General features: G+C 38.9%; 3 protein-coding genes across 10 annotated transcripts; 1 reads left to right on the forward strand and 2 right to left on the reverse strand.

Annotated features, from left to right (window-relative positions):
• The first annotated feature begins 429 nt into the window (after positions 1-429).
• gsdme (gasdermin E) lies at positions 430-4,846 on the forward strand. 2 transcript variants are annotated; one of them, XM_004078087.4, is made up of 10 exons: positions 430-597; positions 1,780-1,987; positions 2,079-2,274; positions 2,524-2,698; positions 2,887-3,007; positions 3,121-3,201; positions 3,585-3,712; positions 3,788-3,947; positions 4,031-4,104; positions 4,189-4,846. In XM_004078087.4, the coding sequence occupies exons 1-10, from the start codon at positions 469-471 to the stop codon at positions 4,414-4,416; spliced, it is 1,500 nt and encodes a 499-aa protein (XP_004078135.2). In that variant the 5' UTR covers positions 430-468; the 3' UTR covers positions 4,417-4,846. The 2 variants fall into 2 exon arrangements, with proteins under 2 accessions (XP_004078135.2, XP_020565794.1); XM_020710135.2 differs by having other exon boundaries at positions 557-620.
• A 53-nt stretch (positions 4,847-4,899) lies between these two features.
• LOC101160191 (MAGUK p55 subfamily member 6) lies at positions 4,900-14,074 on the reverse strand. Of its 7 annotated transcripts, none has more exons than XM_020710132.2 (14): positions 13,834-14,030; positions 12,630-12,703; positions 12,115-12,231; positions 11,802-11,920; positions 11,154-11,306; positions 10,747-10,896; positions 10,329-10,556; positions 7,488-7,619; positions 7,312-7,414; positions 7,153-7,224; positions 6,898-7,059; positions 6,630-6,832; positions 6,431-6,559; positions 4,900-5,843 (listed from the first exon to the last, which is right to left on the reverse strand). In XM_020710132.2, the coding sequence occupies exons 3-14, from the start codon at positions 12,143-12,145 to the stop codon at positions 5,667-5,669; spliced, it is 1,659 nt and encodes a 552-aa protein (XP_020565791.1). In that variant the 5' UTR covers positions 12,146-12,231; positions 12,630-12,703; positions 13,834-14,030; the 3' UTR covers positions 4,900-5,666. The 7 variants fall into 7 exon arrangements, with proteins under 7 accessions (XP_020565791.1, XP_020565792.1, XP_020565793.1 ...); XM_020710133.2 differs by having other exon boundaries at positions 13,830-14,030; XM_020710134.2 differs by lacking the exon at positions 12,630-12,703.
• Positions 14,075-16,342: 2,268 nt separating this feature from the next.
• Positions 16,343-17,816, reverse strand: LOC101160582 (peptide YY-like). Its single transcript, XM_020710138.2, has 4 exons — positions 17,750-17,816; positions 17,420-17,602; positions 17,241-17,330; positions 16,343-16,470 (listed from the first exon to the last, which is right to left on the reverse strand). Exons 2-4 carry the CDS (start codon positions 17,581-17,583, stop codon positions 16,446-16,448), a joined length of 279 nt encoding a protein of 92 aa, XP_020565797.1. The 5' UTR covers positions 17,584-17,602; positions 17,750-17,816; the 3' UTR covers positions 16,343-16,445.
• Positions 17,817-20,434: the final 2,618 nt, after the last annotated feature.

Consider the following 20,434-nt stretch of genomic DNA (forward strand, 5'->3'; position numbering starts at 1 on the left):
CTGCAAATAAAACAGGCATAAAATTGACTTTTATGTGCTTGTTTGAAATTCAAAAGTTTTTTTTGTAAAACAAAGTTGTATACAAAGAAAACGTGACAGGTAGACCAAAAACAATTTAAAAAGGAAATTATTGGAAAAGGGTTTTGAAAACCCAGTATTTGATAGATTAGATCGATTGTTTTTAAATAATAAATTTGAACGACTAACAAAATCTCTGTAGCCCTTGTGCTATCCTAGGCACTTTACCATTGGGAGTTGGGTCATCTAGACCCACTAGACAGTGCACTGAACCTTTTTTCTTCAATGATTTGTGATCTTCACTCGTGTCCATGGATTACATGAAATCTTTCCACCTTTATCCACCTTTGTCATGGTAGGAAGAACACGTCAATGTAAGGGTGGGGTCAGCTAAGATAGCACAAGGGTTTAAAGATTATTTTTTTGGTTTTGTTGTTTTGTATCTGAAAGATGTGTAAGGGGCGGGGCGTCCGTGACGCCGCCTCCTGTATGCAGAACACTCAAGGCGGAAGTGTCATTAGCGCAAAATCAAAACACGAACGACACGGGCCCTTTGTGCGCGAGGAACGTCGGTTGGAGGTAAAACTCAAATAAAAAATGCGGTAACACACTTTTTTCTTTTTTTTAGTTGGTGTCCTCATGTTTTAATACTTTATAATATCAAACCCGGTGTTTTGTTTAAAACTATTTAGCTTTAAAGTGAGGAGAGCTCATTTTAAAGTCCTTGTGTTTGTTGAATAACGGAAGTAGCGAAAGTTGTTAGCTAGTTTTACTACTGCAGTCAAATAGTAGCGCCTGGGAGTTCAAGACATTCAAAAGGACAATTTTTAAAAGTGCAACTCGTGGAATTCAATTAGAGCCAAAGTTATTGCAAACTGTAAAAACAATAGAAGGTTTTATGTGACTTTATTATGCTTAAGGGAAAAGAATTACTGTATAAATTTTGTCATTTTACTCCTTTTTAACATCAAAAAGTTGACTATGAACATTAATTTCTCCAAATATGTAAAGTACATTTTGCTGGATTTAATACTGTGAACAGTCAATTTTATTGTGATCATCCATGAAAAAAAGGTTTAATGTTAACTTATTTTATGGGAGAAATATATAGTCAAAAAAGAGTAAAGTTACAGTAATTCTGCTCTCGTCATTACAGAGCAACAAGGACTGGATTCTGTTTTTCTAAACTAAACCTAAAGGTTCATCAGGAGTTATTTTGTCCGCTTATGCGAGTAGTTTTATTTTTTTAGGATCTGAGCAGCAAAACATCTTCTAAATGACTGTTTAAAGTCCAGCTGTCCTAAAGAACAGAGAGATAACGTCAACCTGCAGAACAGCTGGTCTGGAAGACGATTTTAGATTTTAATGCAACCTACGAATTTGCTGGCTGTCATTCCATTTACCATATATATCACTTTAAACACCAGTGAGCAGAAATGTTTCTTGTTTGGGAGAATTTCATGATAAAATTATGATCAAGAACAGTTGATTATCTCTACAACTGTAAAATTAAACTTTCTAGTTTTTTTTAATGTCTTCCAGGTCTTATTATTCAACATCAGTGAGCAAAAAGTTGAATAACATTCATAAAGCATTATTGTTTTCGAGCGTTCACCTACTGACATTAGCGTATAGTTTATTTCAAATGAGCATCAAAGGTTTCACCATACGGACTGACAACAGGTTTGACCTGTTTGCCTGACAAAATACAGTTTAGTGTGTTTTACAAAATACATTTGTTCTGTTTCCTCCTTCCCTTAGAAAATGTTTGCCCTAGCGACCAAAAACTTTGTGGATGAAGTGGATAAAAAGGGTTTGTTAATCCCAGTTTCCAGTCGGAATGACGACATTCACCTCCTGACCGTGGTGGTGAAGCACAACCGATTCTGGTTCTGGAAGAAGCCCAATTACGTTCCAACTGATTTTACACTCAACGATGTGCTGACAGGAGACAATCCAATAAAAGCAGGTGTGCAGTGATGGCTTTTGCCATGATTTTACTTCATTAACTTTTGATCAATCAAAAAATAAAAACAATGCAAACATTTCCTGGATTGCAGAAGTGACGGAGACAGACTTCCTCAACTACAGCGGAACATTTTCTGACTTGACTCAAGCATCCGTCAATGCCGAGTTGAGTAATGCCGGGGGCCGCAGTGTCACAGGAAAAGGATCCTCCACACTGAAGTCCAGCTTTGGGGATTTGAAGAAAGAGGAGGTGGAGTTACAGAAACTGCTGCATGACTTAAAAGACAGGTTAGTTTTTACTGTCGGGATTCCAAATACAGTGGAGATGAGATCTCCAAACAGCAGACGTGATCTTTGTCCAACCATAAAGCTTCAGACAGAGCTGGAGCATCAATTGAATACTAACTCCACAAGCAAATAAACATGTTGGATTAGTTTGTTTTGCATTGTTGTTTTGAATCAATAATGACTATAATAAAAAATCCAGTTATTATTCTGTAAAAAATGTTGTTGTTTTTTTGTCATTCACTGGCATAGGGCTCTGGATATGTCACATGTTCTGATCCGTCAGACCATGAAGAAGCACAAAACGGTTCTTGGGATTGTGAAGGAGCGCATTCTGACCACTACGTTGAGCTCAGTGGTAGAAGAGGAGGAGCGGAGCGGACAGTGTGCAGGGAGCCTGAGCTTCTTTGGCTCCCTGAGCAAGAAGGTGTGAGACCCTGACTGACAAATGGCTCAAATCACTAACATGTTTAATTTAAACTCAACAATTTTCTGTTTTTGTAAGAAGAAAATTACAATCAAATAAAAAAAAAATGTAGATTTTTAGATGTTTCAGATTAGATTTTTGTGGAAACTGCTTTTTTTTCTTCACGATGGCTGTCACCATTTTCCCAGGTTTCACTAAAGGACAATACCAACTTGACCAAAGACAGTAATGTCACCATTGAAATTCCCATCTCCACCACATTAGCTTACGGCGTGTCAGAGCTAGTGATCCACCAGGACGGGCGTTTTGGTGAGTGGTTTTTCCTCATCTACATTTTTAAGCTTCATTGAGTATATGATATTCGTATGTCGGAACGTGTCTTGAGATTTTTGAGTCCAAATGAAAACGTGTGCGTTTTGCAGATCTGTGTGTAACGTCTGACACAGATGGAGGATATGAAACGGACTCTGTAGTTGGCTCAGAATCATTGGACCTCCAGAAAGGTGAGGAACTGGGTTCTCAGACTCCGTTACTCTTTTGGGACAAACAGGTAATGGACTAAAAACAAACACTTTTATTTATATAACTTCCCAAAGAGCCACTGAAGAGGGATTTTAGTTGTATCTGTGACTTGAACTTGACCTACCTTAGATGGTGCATGTTTAGGTAGAAACCATAAAACCCACACAGCCGCTTCCTGTTCATTTCTGCTTTTTTATCAGTGAAGCCTTGTTTAGTTTAACACTGAACCTCAGGAGGCAGTTTTTTGTTGAAAATGCACGAGAGAGTCTTGATTAAACAAAGCAGGTCACATTCATGCATCAGTTTGGATATTCGTTCCAGAGAAATTGCATTTAAAGTCCATGTTGCATCTGTTAAACGTCAGAGCTGGACTCCCTGGAGGATCATTTCCACCTGCTGACAGCTCTCCCTGCCTCCAGGAAGTCATTCCTGCTCCAGGAAATCTCAGAGCTCATGCAGAGCCCGTTAGCCATCAGCACACTTCAAAATGCGGTAAGAGGGAAAAACAGAAATGTAAACTACTATAGAAAGATGTTGGCCTGTAAACGTGCCAGTTATGTGCGCCAGCTGGATCAAATGCATGTGGATCAGAAGCCGGACCTGAGCGAATCCGGACTGGCGGAGTCTCATCAAAAGAACATCAAAGCGGTCCTCGACCTGCTGGGGAAATGTGATGAAGCAGTCTCTGTCCTCTCAGCCTTCCATCTCATCACCAGCGCTTTGGAGGGTGAGAAATGTTCTGCAGCTTGTTTGTTTTTTTAGGTCTGGAGGGTAAACATGTGAAGATCTTTATCTCTGTCTGCTTCTCAGAGATGCCCAGTGATTGTCTCACCATTTTAAGAACATCCATCAACCTAAAAGTGCTGCAAACCTTGGAATTACTGGTCAGTGATGACTGTTTGTCCTAAAATAAATACGACATAATCAATCTATAATAATCTTATTACACTTTCATTCATGTGCTGCAGGTGCAGTGTGTGTCAGGAAGCAGGAAAAAGCCCCTGAGCAGTTTGGAGCTGGAGGCAAACATCTATAAAGAGACCAAACATCTGTTTGAGTCCATGAATGTGTCCCTGACTAATAAGGATGATGTGTTGTGCACTAAAGTGACGCCTCATTCAGGAAACCTGCCCCTGATCCTTTGCATCAGCATCAGAGGTCTCGCCTCATTGGACACTGAAGCAAAGTCAAACTGAGGGTCAAAACCTTCAACATATATTTTAGACCAATAACTGGTGCTTATCCATGAATATCTTCTGCTGTACAATTGATTTGACATTTTGTGAACTTTTAAATATTTAATGGAATATTTCACACAAATCCCAAAATGAAAAGGATCTGATAAATATTTCTCCAGTACTAATGAAAACTTGAATAATTGTACTTTAATTTTTTTAAATTAAGAAAAAAGCTTTAATAGATTCACATGATTTTATCTTTTTACTGTAAATTTTACTTTCAATTTGATATCTTTTTGTAAAAAAAAATTTGTAATTTTTAGGAATTCTGTGCCAAAAATCTGTTTCCGTTCCATATAAACATTTAACTTCTTGTGACTATTCGCTGACATTTGTTGTTACGGACATGTTTTTTCCCAGTGATACTAAAGAGTACTTTGTTAACCAAGACTTGTATTGTTTTTATTCTGTTTTAGAATTTAAAGAAAAAAAGCATCATCGTTAGAAAACAAGTTTTTTTTTATTTGACATTTGAAAATACTTTCCTATTTGAAACACTGTAAAATAAATGTGGATTTTTTAATTTAAACAGTTGGGTTTTTGTAACGTCACATCAAAAGGGATGGCTCACAGAGATGCAGTACCCTGTTCAAGAATCCTTGAAAAATAAGTGTTTGTGCACAAAAACACCAGATGTTGCCAGTCCAACACTTCCATCCAACAACACCAGCACGGTTAAAAGGTTTGAGGGGAAAAAAGAGACTAACTTGGTAAACATGATAATATTGCTTTTCTTCTTCTGAGTGCAACACTAGACAGTGACAGGCCAAGTGTCTTATTCACTGACACTGAGTGGAAGAACAAGAATAAAAGGTCCAAAGTTCTGTTTTGTAATGACACGACGAGATGAAGCGATGTAAACTGTTAACACTGAGGTATTATTCACTTTAGAAACCTAGCCCTCACTTTACAGAATAAATACATTTCTCACAAAGATGTAAAAAGAGTGAATTGGCAAAACCCTTTAGATTGTTATCAAAACAACTTAACACACAGGTCAGTGTTTCTTTAATCCCTTTGGAAAGCAAATATTAAAAAAGAAAACTGCCAATAAATAAGTACACTTCATGTGTGTCCAAAGTTGCATAGTGTGCTAGAGATACATCTGGCAATTTAGATTAAGGTGACTGATGCAAATGTTTGTGACGGCCGATCGGTCAGGCAGCTCAACCGCGTCTTCTTTCCCAGAGGGGGGCGGGGTCGGAGCATCAATAAACCCAGCTGACCGGAACCCACTGAGGTTCGATGAACAGTCGCTCGGCTGCATCCAGCAGCTGCTCAAAGGCCTTGTCCAGGTTGTCGTTGACGATGGTCAGGTCGAAGTAGTGGCTGTACGCGCGGCGGATCCTGGCACTTTCATCCACGGTCTTTTTTAAATCGTTCTCCTGTTGGAGAAGCAACACAACTTCAAAGTCTCACTCTAATCATCTTTTGATCTTTTCTATTAGTGTTTTCAAGGGGTCTTTCAATTATATTGGGCGGCTTTACCCAAAAATCAAGAGTTGTTTTCCAGGACATAGTTTCTGCAGAGCAGCAGTGGTGATTAGAAATTCAGCTGAGTTGAAGTGGAGCTCTCCATTTGCGCAGTCTCCTGCTAGCTTATCCCTCACACCCCAAATCTAACATTACATAACATAAAAGGCGAGCAATGTTTAAGCAGACGACTCAGACGAGGTAAACGTGGATCTACCGGTAGTCTTAAGTGGATCCGTCAGAATGGAGCAGAGCAGGAAGCAGTGTATTTTTAAGTACAATCTTTTTCCAACTTCCTTAATTTTTCTGCTCCTGATTCACAATGATTTGAATAAAGAAATACTCAGAAATGCAATCTGAAGCTTCATTTTCTTTATATATGTCCTCCATCATGAGAAAAACGCCACATGTTAAAAACACCATGTTCATTAGAGTGATTCTTTAAGAGAAACAACAACAGACTCATTGTCACTATTGGTAAGCATTTGAATTGTGTTACCGTGAGGAGTTTGGTTGTAAGGCCGGCATTGACGACCGCTGTGTGCATGTCTCGTAGCGTGTCCAGTTCAGGAGCGGCAATGAACACCACGAAGGGCACAAACTCAGCCGTCTTCAACACTTTCAGGGCCTGGACGGAAAACCGTGTCACCAGCAGAGCTTTGAGAACAGCAAGTCTTCACACGGCATCTTGGACTGACCTGAGGGTTCACATCCAGGATGCAGGTACGCCCTGCAGCCACCACCTCGTGGATGGAGTCTATTTTTGTACCGTAGAGGTTGCCATCGTACTCGCCGTGCTCCAGGTACCGGCTCTCTTTGATGTCTTTCTCCATCTCTTCGCGCGTCACAAAACAGTAGTTCTGCCCGTCTTTCTCCTCTTCTCTGGGACGCCGTGATGTAACTGGAAGAAAACAGAAATCAGACACCCAAAGCAGACGACTCTCTCTGTGTCCTTCCCACACTTACATGGCACAGTGGTTCCGTATCTCAGAGGGTTCATCACGATAAGTCTGTTCTTCAAGCTCCGTCTACCAACTCCCTGGGCGCCAATCAGAACCAGCGTTTTTCTCTGGAAAGGGGGCATCTTGGCTACTTCCTCATAGATCTGCAGCTCATAACGATCAAACTCTGCTCAAGGCAATGCAAAATCAGAATGAGAATTGCACCTGAGGAACACCAAGAAATACTTGCTGTAACATATGTCGGAATACTAGTACGAACCTGCATTCCTAGAAGTGATGTACATCATTTTTTTCTTCTTTTTCTTGGAAGTTAGGCTCCCACAGAGCATCCCTGACATGGAAAACAAATGCAGAGGCAAAATAAATGACAACTCAAACACACCAAAATGGACAGCACCACAACAAAACAGGGGCTGACCTGTGCCTTTGGTGTCCCAGTCTCTTCTCACAAAAGCTTTCCTCTTCTCCTCCAGAAACTGACTAGGTATGAGGCCAGACGCTCCTCCAACAACTTTACATGCCTTTCAGGGAATTAGATGAATTAGGAAATCCATACCCAACACCTGAATTGTAGTACCATTTTATTTTACTCACCTGCCACCAGTTGGGGTCCTCCTTGTTGACCACATGAAGAATTTCTCCTTTAGAAAAGGGAAGGCCCGCCTCTTTGCAGGGAATTAGGTTGTCCGTGGCTGGATTATAGTTGAAGAAAGGCTTCAGAAAAACCTGCAATGTAGGAATTAAACAGTTAGGAGCCAAGTAAGCTGCACACAAGAAAGCAGAGTAAACAAATGATCTAAAAAAAAACTACCAAAAAGCCTTCTACTACACATGTAAATATGATCTCGAAGAAATACTGCAAAAACAAAGGCTGTAGGAGATATTTCAAACAAGTTCAAAACTAATATATTTTCTGAGGAAGAAAATTGTAAAAGATGTTTCAAAGATGGATGACCAATTCTATTTCATTAATAAAGTCGAAGCACATTTTTTCCATCAGCACTGGAGTGGAGGGAGCATTAATAAATCATTGCGCTCCTACAGAGAGCGTTTACTACACAGGACGTAACCGGCTGTGAGTCATCTCGCCCACCACACAGATCTGGTGTCAAAGCCTGCCATTGTGCCAAGCAAGCGCAAACGTGTAATGCAATATTAAAGTCCTACAGGCGACCATGCACCAAACATGACATCTGCTTTAAAGAAAACAATAAAGACGGCAGCAGAGTCAGTGATCGGGGAGCTCAGTGACATGAGTAAAACTGTCAGGATTTCCAACTTAACACAATTCTGTTATTGTCTTTTTTTTTATTCTCATCCTAAACCACATTGTGTTGGGTTAAGAAAATCTATTTTCACATTAATAATCCAAACACAGGTGGAATGTTCCATAGTAAATTTTATTTAAGATATTACAAATATTTATATAAAATAAGAGAAATAGCTTTAATGGCTTTGATGAATTAAAATAGCAAATTAAACCCTAGTTTTCAAAAAGAAGATTCAATGTTCCATTGCTTTTAATGCATTGTATTGCATGTTTTTTTCTACCATTGTATTGTGTTCTGTATTGTGTTTTACATCCTGATTCGTCGTAGACTATTGCCAATCACTTTCCTCCGTGCAGTGTCTCCTGTACAACAGATCATTTGTTATATTCTATAATACTGATTTGATTTTTCTGTAAACTTTGTAAGTTAAAGGACCCACTCCGATGAAAGTTGTGTTTTTTTGTGTATATAACATATTCTTCTGGCATTTTCTCATGATGGACATTAAAGAGGGAAATTAAACTTAACATGGAATGTCTGAGTATTTTTTTATTCAAATCATTGTGAATCAGGAGCAGACGAAAAAAATGCAGTTTGAAAAACAGCGTATTTGTGGCATAGAAATTACGCAAGGCGGGCCACAAGATCCGTGCTCTGCTCAATTCTGATGCTTCACTTGTAGACGACCAGATCAGATAATGTCTTTGTTTTCATCTGAGTTGGTTTCTGGCTCAAAACTGTACGGCTGGATAGCTTCGATTTGCTTGCCATTTTTTTTGCCCCACTAATGTTAGGTTGGGGGTGTGAGGAGCTGTAAGCTTTCGGGATTGAGTAAACAAAGGGATCATGGGAAATGAGGGTAGGCTTACTCCACGCCAACAGTCTAAGCCACAACTCAGAGGTGAATTTCTAACGAACTACTGCCGCTCTGCCAAAACCATGTCCTAGAAAACAACAAAAGTTTTTTTTGTGTGGCTAAAATCAGCACAACCATAATTAAAAGACCACTGGGAACGATTTTAAAATAGATCAAATGATGATCAGAGAGGGACTTTAAACAAGAGAGAAATGTGTATAAAGTGTGTAGTGAGGAGTTTTACAGCCTAAAAACATATATAATAAATGTTAAAGTTGACTACTTTGCAGATTTGATCTATATTTTAGAAAGTAATTTCCACAATAAATGAGGGATAACTGTATTAGGAAGAAAATGCTCCATTTAGAAATAAATTAACATTTTTGCTCAAGTCTCTTTTATTCATTCATTCATTTTCTGTACCGTTTTTCCCTTTCAGGGTCACAGGGTTGCCGGAGCCTATCCCGGCCACTTGTGGGCGAAGGCAAGGGATACCCTGAACAGGTCGCCAGTCTGTCGCAGGGTAGAATGTCCACAAACACACATCCATTCACTCTCACAGTCATACCTATGGTTAATTTAGAGTTGCCAATCAACCTATGAAGCATGTTTTTGGATGGTGGGAGGAAGCCGGAGACCCCGGAGAGAACCCACGCATGCACGGGGAGAACATGCAAACTCCACACAGAAAGGTCCCCCGTTGATGTAGTTTTTCATGTCCCCCAGCCGGGACTTGAACCAGGGGCCTTCTTGCTGTGAGGCAAGAGCGCTAACCACTGCACCACCGTGCAGCCGTTTCTTTTATTCTTTTGTTAATTTTAAAGGTTGTTTAGTTTATGTTTAAACATGAACAAAAATGCTGGTTTGAAACTTTGAGAGATAAGAAAATCCTAATGGCTCACCACACCTAGACAGCAAAAAACAGACAATAAAGGCATGCAAAAGTAGGATCCAGATTAGGATTCAGTGCCACTCAGCACAGAGGTTAAAGTGTGACATAATTCCCACAGTCCACTCCGGTGTCAGCTTCAGGCATGGCTGTTACAGTACGGACAGCAGAGAGAACGCTAAAGTGAACAAAGTGCTGTATGTCCTAGTTAGCGTGTGAAGTGTTATTAATAGATCCTCGTGGATTCAGTTTTCGAAAGCCTGGCGTCCTGTCAGTAGCCGGGGTCAGGCGGCTCTCGCCCAATCCACAACAGATTCACAACGAATTAGGTTGGATTAAAGGAAATCCCAATGAACTCGCAACCTTGATTCACATCAAAATGATTAATTTTGTGGGAAGAAAATCCAGCCTTTCCTCACCTGCGGTGGTGCTGGCGTGTCTTTGTAGCTGGGCTGGACTTTCAGTGTGATGCTCCCGCTGCAGTCTCTCAGGAGCTTCTGGAGTTCCTGAGGATCGCTTCCAACCTCTCGACCGTTGAGCTCGCAGATGACGTCCCCCGTATGCAGCATTCCCTGCCTGTCGATCGAGCTGCCATGCATGATTCGTGCAACAACCAACTCTCCTCGCACGACGCGGAACGTGACCCCCTGGAGGAGTAGCAGTCAGTCAGCGACCCACGTCCTCAGTTCATAAATATCAGTGAGGGGATATCTAGTGTTGGGCTTCTCAGAAGGAACCTGCATTTGTTCAATGGTTGTTTGAAAACCAAGTCCCTGCTTGGTGAATAAACCTGACAGAATAAAGAATTTTAAAGGTTTTCTCTGCTGCTGAACTTACCAGCGGTTCCCCCGCTTTCTTCTGGATGCCGATGACTCTGACAGCGTCTGCTGGCATGAAAGAACTGGGCAACAGGCAGTTGCTGTTAGCTGAGACATGTGGCGTTTCGTAGCACTTCGCAGCCACTTTGTCATGAGCTTCCATCAAAGACTAAGACAAAAGAGAGAACCAAAACACAGAAAGTCTTTAAATGTGAAAACAGCCGTGTTTCTATTCTTCTGATCACATAACTAAAGTCATTTAGTAATTCTTTTCTTTTAAGCTGAGTAGTCAATATAAGTTGAAACATGCTAAAAAGAACCAACATAGCCAGCTATCAAACAGAAAAAAAATAACTTCATGTTGATGAAGAGCACAGAAAAGCCACCTCCAACCACATAACTGAACGGTCTAAGGGGGCATCATACCTTAAAATGAGGCTCCTGAAGGATTCTGGCGAGCTCGGCAGCAGCAATGTCTTTTTCTGGCATGTTCCCGATGGAGTCCAGAATCTCTGAGACCAGCTGAACATTATCGTCACCCACGGCTTGTAACTTGACTTCCTCAAGACGCTCGTGAGCCTAAAGCCAAACACCAAAACAGGGCTGGACGTATGAGTGCAAGCATGACCAAGAACCAGTTGGGAGATTTCAAAAGAAAAAGCAAAAAAACAATCCAAGAAAAATATTAGACACGTAAAAAAAATATTTTAGTGAATCTTTGCATTCAACTTGTTTTTTGGAACAAAAGACATACATCTACCCAACAAAATGCTGAATTTCCAGATGTTGTTGACATGTGAGAACATATCTAGACATCATACCTCTATTGTACATGTCTGACATGTGAGAAAACGCCATCTGGCACGTCACGGGAAACCTTAGCATTTTATAATGATTGCTACTACACCTGTAAACTGCCTGCTTCTCTACCTGGCTGGCTTAAACTGTAGAAGCGCATGTTGTACAACAGAGCTAAAGTGGTCCCATGTGGAGCCAGAAAGCTAGTTAAGGAGATTACAGTTCTAAAAGCACTTCAAGAATCCACAGAAGTGGCGTCCTCAGTGTGCGGTGTACCTTCGCCAGGGACGTGACGATGGGGCTCTCCATGACGCCTCTGAGGAAGATCAGGTCAATGTCTTTGGCTTCTGTGCCTGATGGCAGCTCTTTCAGGTTGTCCAGTACCTGCTGCATAGCTGAAGGACAAAAACATTTTTGACAAACCCTCAGCTCATAAAAACCTGTTACTGCAGAAAACTACAGAGTAGATAAAAAGCATAGAGTTGCAGGAAGGATCCATTAGTGCGCTGTAAGTCAAATTTAGCGCGGAACAATGTTACTGCTTCTGCATCAAAGAGGGCCTGTCATAGCGCTGCTGCTGAGGGCTTACCTGAGCCAGACTTTGCATTGGCCACCGTCATGTTTGACTATCCCTCGGCTCAGGATGGGGAAACTTTATAAACAGGGTCAAAAGCCAACCACCGGCCACTTATAGAACCCAGAGAAACTGGAGAACCGGAGAATGGATAAGTGAATAGAGCGTGTGATCTTCACACATAGCATGGTGTGAACCAGCTTTTCTAAGTATTTTTATTTGATAAATAAAGGGGGAAAAAATGGCACAGAACATGTTTTTTTATGCATAGACACAGAAATGGCGTAAATAACGAGCCATGAGTCCTGTTCTTTGGGGTAAAGGTTTGACAATTTCTGTGCAAACATGTTCTGTTTACAATCAAAAACAGCTCCACTAGAGCTGGAAGAAGTTCACTAAAGCATCATCACCTAAAGTAAGGCACTACACCATCTGAACATCTTGAAGAAAATACTGTGTAATTTCCATTAAAAGGTAAAGATTGGGAGGTTCGGAACAAATTAAGCCAAAGGTAAACATTAAAAACTCACCAGAAAACAGTTTAAATCCTCACAGCAGCATGTCAGCACTAAGTTTGTTTTTTTATAGAAAACAATCATCGGTCCTAAACAGACAAGGGGAGGGGAGAAAAAAATGTGATAAAAAAACTAACTCAATTTAAGCTAGTAGAGAAAATACATTATTAATGTTAAATTCACTGACTTCTAAATGAATTATTAGTACAATAAAAATAAAGAGAATGAACACCATTTTAACCTATAGAAGTAGTGTTCATTCCACAACAACATCATAATCATAAATAAAAGACCACTGGGAACACTTTTAAAATAGATAAAAAGCTGATTAGAACTTTAAAAAAAATCAATGTGTCGGTCCAGAGTTCAGCAAATTTTACAAAAATATATTTTTTATTTTTAAAAAAAGCAAATATTTTTTAATAAACGCGATGGCATACTTGAATAGTGAAGTGCCATGGAAGACAATTTAATTGAAGAACTGAGAATCTTGAATGTGCAAAACATTTATCACAAAAATCTTTTAAAAATGCAATCAGTTTTCGAAATAGCTCAGAAAAAACAACTACTAGTAGTGCCAACTTTCAGAAACCAAAAAGTGTGCTGACATTTACTGACACACCCTGTTTTAAGTTTTAACTGGGGTTATTCCCACGACGTGTCCTAACAGAGACGTAAACACCAACTTCAAAAAGGCAGGTGAAGTCCTGACAGTATAACGAGCTGTGATTTGAGACTGGCATGAGATCATGCACGTGTACATCTGTGAATGCCGCTACTAAGCGCCAATAACTGCCTTAAACGTACATTTTATGATCTATATAAAACGTACGATAAGCAATTAGAGTCACGTTCATTCAAACTGTGTAGTGTCATGTTTTATTTAACATTTTTACTGCATATTTTTCGGCTCGTACTAGCTTACGGACGATGTACGTAGCGATGCTAATTGGTAGCAACTAATCGCCAGTGCTACAAATAACTTTAATTCTTACAATTATACTAGTTTTATTGTTGTTATTCAAGAAAGGTTGATATATCGAACACGATATCTTTGACAGCTGCTTTATCTGCATTGCAGCGGCTTCCAGAGTGAGTCAAAGTTAGCTAACTATTGAGGGGGAAGCTAGCTAGTTATGTAGCTACCATGCTGCTGTGGGGTTCGTGAAAGCACTGCTACTTTTTAAACGCAAAACAAAAAAATGTGTATTTTACCTACTGTTTGTATGCAGCGTCCATTTATTTCGTCATGGTTCCGGTTTGTAAAAGCTCCACAATCACTGATGTTTAGTGTGTGGTTAGTAAAAGCCCTCTAGCGTGCTGCCGTTCCCTCGTCTCTGTCTGTGCTCCCCGTCCAGACCAGTCAGTCAGCAGCAGGACTGGTGTCATCCAGTACCCGCCGGTGTTCCGACTGTCGTACCGTCAACCTCTTCACACGACGTCTGAGGCTGATTTACCAGCACCAAATATAACATAAAATAATAGAAATAAATACATAAAATAATTTTTAAAAAATGGTTTTCTGTTTGCCCACAACTCAATTCTGGCTGGTAATTGTTTAAACTACAGAGTAAAATAAAATAAAGTGAAATGGAATTAAATGAAATAAAATTAGAATAAAAAAATAAAAATTGTAAAACTTTAATAATATAATTAACAAATATAGTTGTTTACAGAAATTGTTTTCAAAATGAAAGAATCCCAGAATTGCAGTGGATTAATTTTGTTTACACACATAAATCAACCTTTAAATTTGATGTTTTTTATTATTAGATGTATTAATGCATACGTTTAGTATTTAATACATATTAAATATTATTATAGTATTTTTAGAGTGATGTACGTTTACATTTTACTTTACTTTAGTGAAACTGGAATGGAGCAGCATTTCTATATGAAGATAAAACCATACTTGATGTGCATTTTGCATTGCAAATATTGGTTAACAGGGCTGCATCTTCTTTCTCTTTCGGCTTTTCCCATCAGGGGTCGCCACAGCGAATCATCCTTTTCCACCTCACTCTATCATGAACATCTTTTACCCTAACGTTAGCCAACTTCATGTCCTCTGTTAAGACATCCATATATCTCCTCTTTGGCCGTCCTCTTGCCCTCCGGCCAGGCAGCTCCATCTCCAACATCCTTCTACCAATATATCCACTATCCCTCCTCTGAACATGTCCAAACCATCTCAGTCTGGCTTCTCTGACTTTGTCACTAACACAGGCAACATGAGCCGTCCCTCTGATGTACTCGTTCCTTATCCTGTCTAACCTGGTCACTCCTAAGGAGAACCTCAACATCTTCATCTCCGCTACCTCCATCTCAGCCTCTTGTCTCTGTCTCACTGCTACCGTCTCTAACCCATAGAGCAGAGCTGGTCTCACCACTGTCTTGTACACCTTTCCTTTGAGTCTTGGTGACACTCTTCTGTCACACAACACTCCTGACACTTTCCTCCACCCGCTCCAACCTGCCTGCACTCGCCTCTTCACCTCTTTTCCACACTTAACAGGGCTGCATGATATATGGAAATCTCGCAATTTGCGATATTAGTGATCAATATTGCGATGACGATATAACTTGAGATACATGAACAAATAGCAAAATAACCAAAAACACCATTTCCATTTTTTGCAACAGTTTAATTGAAATAAGAGTCAATATAACTTACACTTCAAATGAGCACCTGACATTAAAGGGCTCCATCCGATTGGTCAGTGATGATGTAAAGAAGTCCATCTGATTAAAAATATTAAAATTAAAAATTAAAAATATCTGGATTTATTTGTTAAACACTTCAAGCTTCCATAAGATTGTCTTAGCACATTTAAGGCTACCATTTATCACAATTCTCGCCGACTTTTGCGATATGTAGTCCACAGCTTGTTTGATAACGATAAATTTGCGATTTATTGTGCAGGCCTGTTTAACCCTCTTGCTATCTCAGAAGACCCCACCCTTACATTGATGTGTTCTCCCTACCATGACAAAAGTGGATAAAGGTGTAAATATTTCATGTAATCCATGGACACCAGTGAGGTTCACAAATCATTGAAGAAAAAAGGTTCAGAGCACTGTCTAGTGGGTCTAGATGACCCAACTCCCAATGTTAAAGTGCCTAGGATAGCACAAGGGTTACACACTGCTGCAATTGTAATGCAAAACTATAATTAAATTTCAACCCACTAACTACTGGTTATTATTGAGAAGCAGCAGTGCATTTGAGTACAAAAGGGGTCACATAAGTTGTTGTAGATGAGTTCAGGTCACTTGATAGGATTAATGTGTTAATCTGATTTCTGTCAGCCAGCAACAGGAACTCTCTAAAATCAGTTTAACGTGTGGAGCAGTTATGAAGCACACAGCTGTTTTTTATTTTATTTATTTTTTTACATTTTCTTTAGAATAAATGCAAGAAAGATCCTAACAAAAAGCTAAGATATGGTTCATTAGTGTGTTGGGATGATGTCCACCAGTAGAGGGAACTGTTGAGTCATTTTCTTGTACTCAGAATGGCTTGAAGCTCTTTAATGCTACTTAAAGTAAGTTTTTCAGAGCAGAAAAATATTTCTACATCGGAATTTTATGCCTCGTGGTAACAGTTATTAATTTATTTCCAATTGGTATTTAACAAAGAGCTACAATGAGCAAGAAGTTTTATACAGATCAACACAATGTGAACTACAGTGTGTGACAAATTGCAAAGAAGTGACAGCACATGCAGGTAGTGTTCTTAATCCAGTCTTTATTCCATGCAAATACAGGGTAATGTAAAATCACTGGCAGACATGAGAGCAGTTTTCAAAACAGCCCAATGGCACAGCTCCATCACCACACAGGCAGACCCTCATACCTGGGTAGATAAATTAAATGCAATAAAAAGAAAGAAAGTCCAATCGTTTCAGTACTTTATCAAAAAACTAATTTTTACAGTTTAAAACTCTTCATAAGTTTATAATGCGTGCGTAACAAAATGTATTACACCACACTTGTGCAAATTTTTTCATTAGGGGTGTAATGAACATGCTACTCAATTCAAATCAACTTGACTGATGAATCTGTTTTTATTCCTGCGATACAATTAACCTATACCATTATAAAATCGATTCAAAATTAAATAGATTGATTGTATTGATTTTGGAAAACACCATTTGGATTGAGGCACAGTAGGATTGCCTTTCTACAACATTTTTTGACCAGGTACCATCACACCGGACAACACACATGTGATGGCAGCAAAAACGGATCAGTCCATCATTCCAGTCCAATGTGTGGAAACACTTTGAATTTAGCAAAGACATGTGACCATACAGTGTGATACAATGTTCTAATAGTGTTCCGTCTGGATTATTTTGATGTGGAAAAACAACAGTGGACTGAACCTCATGAAACTAAAATGTGAATGGATTTGCCATTAATTCTTGTTTACTTGTTTGTTCACAAATGTTATTTATACTTGATTATCTTGAAGAAACACAAGGAATCTGGAAAACTTTATCTGCACTGTTAAGTACATAGATATTTATCTCTAAATCATACAGGTTGGATTTGTTACACCCCCACTTGTGTTTGTCCACTCATAAAGTAACTGCAAAGTCTGCTGCCTCAAATGAAAGAAATTACCTGATATAGTTGGAGCCCGGGACGCTCTCGGTGCTTTCCCTCACTAATAAATCTGAAAACACAGTGTCTGGGTTGTCTCTCTTTCCATACCTGTGCAGAAATGCCAACACATCATTCCCCTTTTTTTTCAAATCATTATTTACACCACATTTCATAGTCCTATGAAGTCAAAGACCAACCTTTGTCTTGTAATGAGATTGATATAGTGTCGCAGTGCAGAATAATATTTGGCAAGCTCCTCAGGTGGCGCTCCTTCCCGGGGACCAGGAGGCTTGGCTGGATATGCGTTTGTGCCGGAGAAAAAACAGAGGAGCAGGCAGAGAGCCAGAAAGTTTGGAGACATCCCAGCGATGGACAGTTTCCTGGATCAAAGAGAAATCAAGTAAAAAAAAAGGAATGCAGTAAAGTTATTAGGCAATAGATGTAAAGCAAAGATCAGACTGTTTATGATCTTGGACTGTAGCAGATCTACTAAGTCAACAAATTAACTCAAACGAGGAATTCCTTACTTTTAAAAATCCTGCAGAAGTGGGTTTTCTCACTGATCAAGGCTCGTCTGTCAGATTCCCAACCCTGGCCATCTTTATATAGAGTGTCCTGAGTGTGGATGGGAGTGGGGGGGGGGGGGCCTCTTGTCTTTAAAGCTACTTCTGAGAAATATCTGCTGCCTCCTTCATTAAACATGTAATGGCTTAGCAGGGATGCAAATAAAGACGTAAAGTTACATTGACAAAAGCGTCATGCTGTTTTACTTGTAGTGTTTATTTAAAATAAATGTAATTGTAATTTTGTAATTTTTCATTATTACATGCTTTCAAAATACTGGATTTCTGCATTTAATTTTAGTTTTGTAAAGTAAAGTGTATACATACCTACAAATAAAAATTCATTGTTTTATTTATTTATTGTTTTGAGTCTGTTGTTCATTCAGATATTTAAATTGCTAATTTTGAATATATGCAAACTAAAAAAAGATAGACATTTAAGCAGAATCTAAGATCTTCATTGAAATGAAATTGCTCATCACACCCTGCATGACAAACTCTAATGAAGCTTCTGAAGTGAGACTCCAAACGGCAACATGTTGAGCCGAAAAAGTTCATTCACCCCGTGTTTCAGCTGATGATGATACAGCCGGGAGAGCACTGCAGAGCGGATCCAAGGAAGCAAGCCTAATAATTGAAAATAAAAGGCCCTATCATTATCCCTTGGAATATAAAAATCTTAAAATGAAATATGACATTTTTAGTGTTTTTTAAGTCTAAACTGTTTTGTGTCTACAGGAACACACAACGTGTAAAATGTAGACACCTGTAACAGATGTGCAGTTGTTTTAAGTCCGAAAATTGGTCCCGCTAAAGAGAAAAGGTCCAAATTATACCAAATGACACATGAAGGGGCGCTGATCCCAAAAACCCTCAATTTCAGCTGATAGATGGCAAAAAAAAAAAAAAAAAACAGTTTTAGCTCCTAAATGCTAAAACAACTTTAATGGCAACTATTTTCTTTGAAGAGGACTCGGCAGAGATTTGACAGCAGATTGGGGCTGTTGTTTCCTATGACAGTGGTTTGAGTGGTCCTGTGCAGCTTCTGCAGGGAGGCAGGTGAGGTCAAAACCTTTCTAACTTCACAAAATTTTAAACAACATGTACAAGTGGCTGCCCTCATCTGCAGTTTTTACAGTTTCTGAAAAAGCAAAATTATATTTTACAGTCACTATTTTGATGGTGAGTAAAAGGATTTTAACATCCTTTTTAAGATTTAGCAGATCAAAATGATAAACTATCATAATCTGACCGTACAGTATTGCACACCAATAACAGTGAGGGTTGTTAAAATAGAATAAAAGAATATGAACATTTTAATAAGCATTCAAGGTTGGCTTTTTGTACTTCTAATGTAAATACTACAATATGTTATTTTTTTACAAATATGATTTTTTTGCCAGACTTTTAAATGTTTTTGTCCCCGCATGAAAAAACCCCCACTTAATTAACCACTTGTGTCATTTAAACCTTCGAATTTTAAGTGCATAAATGAAGATAAGGTGGACAAAGCACAATGTCCAAAAGTAAGTTCAATAAAGTGGACGGGCTCCAGTAAAACTTCTAGCAAACACAATAATCTGCAGAAAACCAGAGACCGTGACCACCTCCAGCCCACCTGAATGACTGAAGCTGATGCTATATTTAAATGAAACAATCTGATCTGAAATCATTTTATGAGTACATCCTGTAAAACTACAAAGCACAGAGGGTGGCTGAGCGTTTCTCACAAACCTTTTTGGTTACGTTATAATTAAATAACCTAATCAAATAAAATCATGAATGTGAAATATGTGAAATATGTAAAGTTCACACACACAAGTGGAAAAAAATGCATGAATAAAAATTAAACATAACAACAGTTCTGTAAATAGGCAGATTAAGGTAACATGGTTTAGTAAGGTTTAAATAAACTTTTTAGGGCCTTTTAACTTTAACCCTAAAACACTTTCACTATAAAAACGTATACCATCAATTTTGCCGGGTCATTTTTACCTGAGATAATATACCCAACAAAAGGTATTTGTCATGAAAAATAGATCAAAACATGATAAACTTCAGTTGGTTTTATTTTATTTCAAAATGTAGTATGTTTAACAAAATCAAAAAGAAAAACATAGGAAGTTCCTCAAAACGTGCTTAAAAATGACTGAAAAATTAGGAATGTGAGAAGAAATAAAAAATAAAAAATAAAAGAATGATACTAGAAACTTGGTCTTTGGTCCACCCATTCCTGGGACACATGAGACTTCCCTGGTGAAAGCACAGACTCCATGACCCCCGACATTTTGAAATTCATGTAAATAGTTTTGCTCGGGTGAAACTCACCCGGCGATAGTGCTCTGGGGGGGATGATAAAAAAATAATTTAGCTTTTATAGTCTTGAGCAGAATATATTTTTTCCAGCGTGTTGGTCTGTCTGGTGGGTTGAGATGTGGGCTTCTCTGTTGTCTCATGGACTTTTTATTTTTATTGTTTATTTTATCCACCAAAGAAAAGAAAAACAAGAGAGAACAACTGTAAATGATCTAACGCCTTGGCTGCTAATTACACTCCAACACCACAACAATTATCCAAACATCCTTCTGGAATTTAGAACATTTTAGCAATAAGCAATTCACAAAACAAACCTGGACAAAGTTGCAGTTG

This window comes from Oryzias latipes, chromosome 16 (genome assembly GCF_002234675.1).
Source record: "Oryzias latipes chromosome 16, ASM223467v1".
NCBI classification, from domain to species: Eukaryota; Metazoa; Chordata; class Actinopteri; order Beloniformes; family Adrianichthyidae; genus Oryzias; species Oryzias latipes.